The sequence below is a fragment of the Phalaenopsis equestris genome, unplaced genomic scaffold (assembly GCF_001263595.1).
Source record: "Phalaenopsis equestris unplaced genomic scaffold, ASM126359v1 Scaffold000692, whole genome shotgun sequence".
NCBI classification, from domain to species: domain Eukaryota; kingdom Viridiplantae; phylum Streptophyta; class Magnoliopsida; order Asparagales; family Orchidaceae; genus Phalaenopsis; species Phalaenopsis equestris.
Window position 1 is genome coordinate 361,049 of NW_018165132.1, and position 9,392 is coordinate 370,440.

At 36.1% G+C, this 9,392-nt stretch overlaps 1 protein-coding gene across 2 annotated transcripts in view; it reads right to left on the bottom strand.

Annotated features, from left to right (window-relative positions):
• Positions 1–9,392, bottom strand: part of LOC110030269 — a 62,235-nt gene that overhangs the window by 37,581 nt on the left and 15,262 nt on the right. For both annotated transcript variants that reach the window (XM_020732904.1, XM_020732903.1), the window contains exons 4-7: positions 7,669–7,805; positions 6,765–7,452; positions 5,908–6,020; positions 4,020–4,275 (exon numbers count right to left, since the gene is read on the bottom strand). In XM_020732904.1, the coding sequence (XP_020588563.1) occupies positions 4,020–4,275; positions 5,908–6,020; positions 6,765–7,452; positions 7,669–7,805 (1,194 nt within the window). The remainder of the gene's footprint in view (positions 1–4,019; positions 4,276–5,907; positions 6,021–6,764; positions 7,453–7,668; positions 7,806–9,392) is intronic.

Below are 9,392 nucleotides of genomic sequence, written 5' to 3' on the forward strand. Positions count from 1 at the left end.
ACTCTTTCCTTATATTTCTTTATGTGGTTTTATGTGGGTTAATAGGTTCACATTTCATATGGTAGAGCATTTGAGATTAGAGTACTTGTGTTAATAGTTGCACCATCTGGAAAATTTGGTAATTGTTGCACTTGTATGAATCTTGTTGATATTAGACTCCATTTGTAAAATTAGTTTCTGTTGAGGGGAAGCATAACAAAAGCCTCCATTTATAAAATTAAATTCAGTGTTTTTGAGCAGGCATTTCTAGTTGTGAGGGGCGGATCTAAAATCATTGTTGTTATCAAAATTTTGTTGATATTACATTATCACAGCAGGGCCAATTTGTATAGCTGTTTTTAATTCTGCAATTTTAATGTTAATTTTGTTGTTCGGATATCAAAACCGGATGGATGGTGCATCTATTTGAAGCAGCTTGGATGAACCTTCTTTCAGGGCAACCACTGCCTTCTGTATTACGTTTGAGTATGGAAAACAATTTGTTGGGAGTTATGGGTTTGTTTTATGGGTTATGTTGGTAAAAGAATTTGTTGGATGGATAATGCAGCTCTTTGAAGCAGCTTGGATGGCCACATGTGGTTATGTTGTTTCATGTGGTTTTGCTTACATGAGGGTATCGGTAGAGACTTTTTTGCTGTCAAAGTGGGTTGCTACATATTCTAGCTTATATAAGGGTAATGTTAGAGACTTTAAGCTTATGTGAGACCTGTTCATTTCGGCATTACCTGGAGTAGCTTGGATGGCCAGTTAATTTGTAATGCATCACCTGTTGATTCACATTGTTTACCTGTACTTTTGTTCTTATGTTGTACTTGTTGATTCGCATTGCTTCGGCATACATGTTCATGGGTATGCTTTACATTGCTTCGGTTAAATGCATGGAATATGTAATTCATTGTTATTACAGCTTAGATGACCCTTCTTTTAGGGTAACCGTTGATTCAGCAACAGTATTTCATATGAATTATTTGACCCTTAAAATAAGCCTAAAAAATGAGTCTGCATGTTGCAATGAATTTATCTTCCATTTATTACTTTGTGTCTATTAATTTTATTGAGATAAATGTGGAGCTATTGAGATAAATGTGGAGCAGCTTGGATGATCAAAGAACTTTGTTGTCGGCAACCATTGCTTCCACACTTTGGTAAGTTGAGTTTCTTTATTCCCTTTAGTTTTTGACTGATCTACTCTTTTTATAATAATTGCAGGACGATGAGCTCGAGGTATTCAGACAATTCTTGGCAAGTGATGTGTCGATGCGGGCTACCGTCCTTGCTACTCGCGTCATGATAGACACATAGCTACGGGTGACAATTCTACAGGTGTCCGCGGTGGGGACACGGACCGGAAGACTGCAAATTCTTCAGGTGGACCGACAGTACAACTGTTTTCACGATATCCCAATTGGACACCTCTGCTCGGAGTTCAACAGTACATAACAGGAGAACACCGTATGTGGTTCGAGTGCTTCCATTTCTACGATATCCCAGTCGAACAGGTTTGTTCGGGGTTCTGAGGTATCAGAATAGGACAACATTCGTCGTGATATACTTTTACATTTTAAAGTCAATATTGACATTTTTTCCTTGTAATTTTAACATGTTATTTTTTTTTTTATCTCATTATAATTCATAGTGTGTGAATGTGTACTTCACTTTCGTATGTCACTGTGCTTATTTGATATAATCAGAACTTTTTGAGTTATATAAATGTAATTCAACTCTTTTGCATTTTTATGTCTTAATATTTGAGAAAATAATAAATTCTGTGTGACAGATTATTCATTTAACTAAAAAAATCTGCAAATAAGCTGTTTACAAAACGCACAAACCAAACAGCTAAACAACTTATCCAAAATAGGGGCAGAGTGGTCATTTATCCAGAATAAATTGTTTTCCAAACGCACAAACCAAACAGTCAGTCAGCTTATTCGGATCAGCTGCTCATCAACAGATTATCGGGATCAACTATTTATCAGCAGAAGCTGGATAAGCTGCAGCTGCCCCAAACAGACCCTAAGAGAGGAGTCAAATAAAATTTGGGATGGAAGAAAGTTTCGTTGCCATAGAGGAGAGATTCTCGTCTATGGAGAACTGACTGAATGATCGATTCGAGAGCATGAGAGAAATTCGAGAGATGCTAAAGAGGTTTATTGAGATGCAATCTAAGAAACCGCCGACAATTTTATTTGTAAACCCTAATCAAATGTTGACTAGACAATCCACGGTAAGATCGGCAGAAATAGTGATCGAATGTGAGGAACATGAGGAAAACATCCACCATCGCGAACCTCCTCTCAAGATTAAGGGTGGATTAGAGATTTCTAATAGAGACAGTTGGGCTGAAACATGGAGAAGGGATTATGTCTGAGGTATGAAGGAGCGTGAAGCAGAAGAAAGAGAAGCAGAGAGGGGATATGGCTACAATCGAAGGAAGGATTTTTACCCTCGATACATGGGACCCTTAATACATGAGGGGAAACAACAGAAGAAGAGGAAGTTGGGGCAGATATGTTAGAGACAGGAAGTTGAAGATGTGGATCTTTGAGGGGGGAAGACGTGCATGGGTGGGTGCATCAAGCTGAACAATACTTCGTGGTGAATGGGTTAGATGGGGAGGAGTAACTCATGACTGCAGAATTATATTTGAGGAAAAATCCTAAGCCTGGTTTCAGTGAAAGGAGGTCAGATATCGAATTCGTTCGTAGGATTAACTTAAGGACCGTTTGTTGGAACCTCTCTAGGCAATTCGAGAAGGAAACCTACTACACGAGTAATTCTATGTCTTGAATATAGGGAGAGATTTTAACTATTGTCGGAACTAGTGTAAGAGATTTTTGAAGCAGGACTGAAGGGAAATTTCATGAAATATGGGCAACACTCTGACTACTAAGAGAGCGGGAATTGAGGGAGATGATGGAGCTATTCTAGATGGTGAAAGACAAGAACCATATGAAGAAAGCCAATAGAAGAAACACAGATGAAGCATTGTACGAAACTGTTGCAACCACGATGATGTTAAAAGCTCAAACAGTAGAAATCCAGAGGGAAGTTGCGGAGGATAGGAATAAAGGACCACAACCTGGAGCAACACTCAAGTGCCTTACAAGGACAGAGATTTGAGCGAAGCGAGCCAATGAGTTATTTTTTCGGTATAATGAGAAGTTTACCCCAGGACACCATTGCAAGGATCAAAGATTACAAGTTCTCATAGTGCAGGACGAGGAAACAGAGAATGAAGAAATAGAGACAGATTTGGAGGAGGAACGCTCATTTTTTTGCACCTCGAGGATAATGTGCCTTTTGGAGGGAGAGTAATATTATGAGAGCACCTAGCCTAAGGGCAAATTTTTCTTTTGTACATCTAAGGGCAATTAAGTCTTTTGTTATTATTATTATTGGGTATAAATAGGCTTGATATGTCTAGGGTTAGACTTAAGCGTGAGATTGAGTTATGAAACGTAAGTCTAGTCTGGGAGAGAATTCATACATCTCGAATTGTAGGTGTTTATCTTTGTGTTATTGTTCCTTTGTTTGGATTATTATAATAAAAAATTGTGTTTGCCCTAATTTCTGTGGAGAGGCGGTTCGATTTTGACATCGGATCGTATTAGAGGAGCAGTAGGTTTTGGATCGGGCAAACTGAGAGAAAAAGGGCTTCGTTCACACCAAAGACCAAAAGGGAGAAGTGGCATGGGGGCTTCGGTTGCATGAATTATAACGTGCAGACAGTTTTTAGAAACCTAACCGAGCATTCATGCAGGAGCAGTTGTAGGTTTTAATCTTTTTAATATTTAGAGTTCAACAAACAAATATTATGAAGCATCACATTCTCATTGATCTCAAGTTAAACTTGTTACGGTCTACTCAGGAAACCTTTCTGATTTTTTTGCAAATATAACAGTAGATCTTCCGCATGTTTTAGAAATATAACAACATAACTTATTGAAGTTTTTGCAAATATGAAAGAAGTGCTAATAACATGAACAGAAAAAAAAAGGCTTCATTTTGCAGCATACCTCGGGTTGGCCTGCTAGGATTATTGTCCTAAACTTGAGAAGTGAAATGTTCAGATTTTGAAGGCGGATTTCTATATCAGAAATGGCTTCTTTAAGAGCTACAATTTTCTGGATTGTGTTCGAGGGTGGTTGATCACGTATTGTTACTTTGCCAAAAGATCTTCCCAATCTGCCTTGCTCTTTAAGGCCCTTCAACAGTAGCATAGTAGCGGAGCTGATAAGCAGCATCACAGGGAATACATAGGGTAGTAGGTTTCTACGAAAGAGTTGTAGAAAAAGCATGTATTAGAAGTTATGATTATGAAAAATAGTAAATGAATAGAAAAACATTGCATTACATACTTAACAGTGTTCAAAATGTGTTACATACTATAGTGTTCAAATGGGTACGGAAAAGTGGATTTGCAAGGAATGGATTTCAGAATCCTGTTCTCCATTCGAGTAAAAATTTAATAATGGAGACAATTACATACAGTTCACCCAATTCCAATGTATTTTGCATATAAAACACCTAAATTTTACTTTTTACATTTATGTCACCCAAATATTTCATGTCACATAAAAAATACTACTATTTTAACATTTAAAAAGTAAAATAGGTCTTTCATGCATAGGGAAGGTGGTATGTATGTAAAAATTGAAGTTTAGCTGTTAGATTTGTGAATACATAGGAATGGAATGGTATGCGTGTAAAGCTTACTAAATAATAATGCCTTGTCGAATCTGCGTAGATTTTAGCTGCAGAACAGTTCCACTATTCTATCAATGTTTCGGCAAAAGGCAACAGTACTGGTACTACATGTATACAACAACAAATCTTTATCCCTCTAAGTGGGGTCCACTACATGAATCTTTTTTCTCCATTGTGTCCTATTGAACGTCATATTTTCCTTTAATACTAATAAATTAAGATCATTTTTTTATCCAACTTTTCATTTAACTCTAATAAATTAAGATCATTTTTTTATCCAATTTTTATACAAATGGCCCAAGTCTTTCTAGATCTATCTCTACCTTTCTTAACATAATTTGAATCTAAAACATCTACTCTCCTAATCGAATCATCAGATGTCAATGTTTAATATGACCAAAACCATCTAAGACAACTCTCTTTAATCTTGCTTACCACTAGAACTACACCAACCATGTCGCGAACAAATTCATTTCGGCATTTTGTCTCTAAGTGTAAAGCCACTCATCCACCTGAGTATTCTCATCTCAATAGCACTTAATTTAGTTTTATGTGTCTCTTTTATAGGCCAGCATTCTGTGTATTTAGTTTTATGTGTCTCTTTTATAGGCCAGCATTTTGTGTCAAAAAGCTTGTAGTTCTCACCACCATCTTTTAAAATTTTCCTTCAAGTCTAAGGAGTACTTTTTCATCACGTTCTATCACAAAATAGGCCCGATGCATTCCTCCACTTCAACCATCCAACTTGAATTTTAATAATAACATCCCCATCTATATCACCATACTTTGAACAATAGACCCGAGATATCTAAAATGTTCACTCCTTTATTGATTTGATCACCCACTATTACAACTTCCCCACTAGATCTACTACCACTGGTACATGTATCCACAGCTAAAATAAATACTATAATTCAACCAAAACCAACAGATTTTTTATGTTTGGAAAGAAAGGTTAAATATATTAACGCACCAAAAAATTATAAATATCCAGTCCTGGTCTAAAAAAGATCATAACAAAACATAATTCGATAAAAATGTACTAAAATTCATTGGGCTGACAAAATACACGGTAATTGTTTTCTGCTCCTCATGAAAGATTGATGAGTTTAACACAAAAAATTCAAAACATGAATTCCAGCCTAACTTTGCAATTAAGCCAGTTTAATGTAAGATACCAAGGCAGCTGTAGCTTACCTAAATATAACGGCATAGGCAAACACAAGGAAAGCTGAAGTCCAAATTGGCTTCTCCCAGCGCCTAAGTTTGTCTAACTTTTGGGCAAGAATGGTGCAAGGAAGCGCAAGTTCCTGAAGCACAAAAGAGAACTCCTCACTGACTGAAAAATTATAAAGGAAGCGCAAGTTCCTGAAGCACAAAAGAGAACTCACTGACTGAAGAAAAATTATAACAGTTGTAAAAGATTTAAATTTGAATGTATTTTTGTTTGAATAAGATATCTATGGCTCTTTTATGATTTGGAAGACTCCTGAATAGTTATGCAAAATTTTGTTTAGGAAAGAAAAATGTTTCATTAGGAATTACTGTGTCAGTCCAGCCACTCCCGCCTAGATATTCCAAACTTTACAGTCTGAGTCATGACATCAAAGCCATTCACCCAACTTAAACAACATGATAACATCTACATTTAATCAGCTCATAATAGAAAAAAAAAAGAAAGAGGGAATCTAACAACAGATAATACTATCACTCTTCTTTAAAAATTGAGCAATGAGAACAACTAATCATCATCATTATCCTTCTAGTAATTCACTGTAGTCAGCTTTATAAAAAGCATTTGAATCTCAAAAAAAAATTGAAAATAGGTTTTATTAAAAGGCCATGAAACCTCTATCATCACCATCATACCGATTATTTATTTAAGGCCGTTATTAAATTTTGATTCGCATTGCAACTCATGATTCTTCATAAATTAACAACCTTCACTCTTCTAAAAGCCATCTAGAATTATAGTAAAGCAAGCAAACTCCAAAGAATTTTTTAACAAATAGCTGCTAAATTCTTGTATACCGTGATATAAAAGAAAAGAGCACCTTGAAAAGGTCAATATTGCTAGGAATTCCTTTAATCATAGCAGCATCCAGTGTGGCCTGAGTTTTCTCCACTTTATAACTTTTCTCTTTGCATGTCAATGCTGCTCGTTCTACAAGGTTTAGATCAGAAACAACAAGATTCTTAGCTAGCATAATCCCATGTTTAACCGATGAGTTCTTCCAGAAGGCAACAGAGGAGCTAGACGTCCAACTTGAAGATTTCATCCATTTGCGCAGATATACACTTCCATCAAGATCAAATACATGTTCGCTGCCACTGGAAAAATCTTCAGAAGGCCTCGACCATTGTACTACTCCATGACCCGTTTGCTCAAACTTCTTTATCAAAGGCCCACCCCAAAAATTAACCGCTAAAGTCTGGAGAACAATATCACCACCAGGGGCATTTTTTAAATATGAGAATTGCGCTAATTTAGTTGGATCCTCTGATAGCCTTTGAATACTCTGCAAAGACTGTAGCCTTGCGATGCTGTTTGCTGCACTACTGATTGCTCTTCTTCTCCCTCTATGAGCACCGTATACATGATGGATTGAAGCATCTTCATCATCGGGTCCATATTCCCGTATAAATTCGTATAGTGAGATAACTTCACTAATGCAAGAATGCCAAACATCTCTTCTTGATTCACCACCAAAATCAACGAATTCCAGAATCCAAGTTTCTTGCCTAATCAAACTCAAAGTTAGATCAATAATTTTAGTATGTAGATTAAAAAGTTAAATATATGGCCTAAGATTGATTCATGCATAATCATGATAGAAATGTTCGAGAAACTAGTATTTTTTAAGGAGCTCAGTGATGAACTAGGATGCCAAAAAAGGAATTGATACAGTTTCAGATGAAAATAACAGTAACTGTTAAAATAAGTTTTATTAAATTTACCTGTCACCAGAAGAAACAGAGACAGCAGAGTCAAGTAGTTTGGAACCAAATGGTCCTACTTTTACTTTCTCAACTCTTGAACCTTGACTTGAAAGATTAAGTTTAATAGGTTCTTTAAAACCTTTAAATTGAATTCCCTGACAACATCAATGCAGAGTGAAAGATAAATCATAAATACAATTGGAAGAAGTATTATGCAGAATTTCAATAAAACATAAATCAACAAAAATGTTGAACCACGCTGTCATAGCTAAATGAGAATAGGATAAACATCCACATATTCTTCATCTGACATAATCATCATCATCATAGTTAGCTTATCTCAACTATTTGGGGGTGTTATGAATCTTCATTTTCTATTCATTTCTACTGAGAATTGTATTAGGTGTTTTCTCTTGCAATCATAGCACTAGACATATTTCACAACATGCCTTTTTAAAAGGAAAATATTCTGATGAAGGTTTCCTCAATCATCATATGATGTACCTTGCATGGAACATTCTTTCCAAGGTTTGGCAAACAGAATTCTTCTGTTTGATATTTTAGACAGCATTCTTTTCTCTTTATATGGCTCCACACATGGATAATTCATGATTGATTGCGATTAATGTTAAATGAATGGTATGTGTTTTTGTGGGTGCAAAATTCATCGTCATGTCTTCATGCAGCTACACTAAATATATATGTAGACCTTATTCTACCATTCGGAAGTTATATCATACTGAATTTTAGGAGTATACTTGTACGTTTTGATGAGACAGAAGAATGCAATACAAGCTCTCAGAAAGAGAAAAAAAAAAAAAGTGAAAGCAGTTAAAGTATTGAGAAGAATTGAAAAAAAATATAACATGATTAGAAGCATTATTACTGTGTAAAATAGATAATGGGCGTATGCACTGTATGAGGCTTCTATTATTTGGTCCAAGGAAATGTTAATACTTAATACATGTAACCTTTCCTACTTCCGCAGTTACTAATTTCAATAAGTGACCTCCATCCAGTCACAAGGCCAAACTACGTGTGTGTTTGTTTGAGCTTTTAAAACTAGCTTTTTCTCCAAACGGCGTTAATATTTCGTTTGGTTCGCGAGTTTCATCAATTCGGTCTGAAACGGGGTTTTAAATTGTTGTACACAATTGCGAACGCAGATTCCCGTTATGCCCTCGCTCCGAGCTTCCTTCCTCCCACGTGCTCTAGGCGTTCCCACAGATTGCCTCACCTTCTCCTGCTCTCACGCCCTAGCGGCCGATCTCGCCACCCCTTCTTCTTCTATGCTCGTCTGGTAACATCTCCAACACTTCTATCCCCATGTCAATATCTTCCCTTATTCTTCTCCTGAGTTGTTCACACAGGATTTGGAACTCAGTTTTCTTTTTTATGGAATTATGCCATGAGTTTTTTTAAAGGCAAAGTTTGCTATGAGATTATTATGTTGTGTTGTTGAATTATTTTAACATCTGTTGGGATTTGGAACTCAGTTATTCATACTTATTTTGCCATTTGGAATTATGTTGTAAGATTCTTCTATTGTGTAGTTGAAGTTAGCTATCTCCCTCTCCTTTTTGTGTGCGAGTCAAAGAAATATACAGCTAACCCAAATCTGGGTTCAGGATTCTACAAACCTTGTATGCTAGATATTTGAGTTGATATTGTGGAATCCAAACCCAAATCCACTTGGAATCTCAATTATTTAAGGATATGGATGAAAATTTGAAGATGCATAA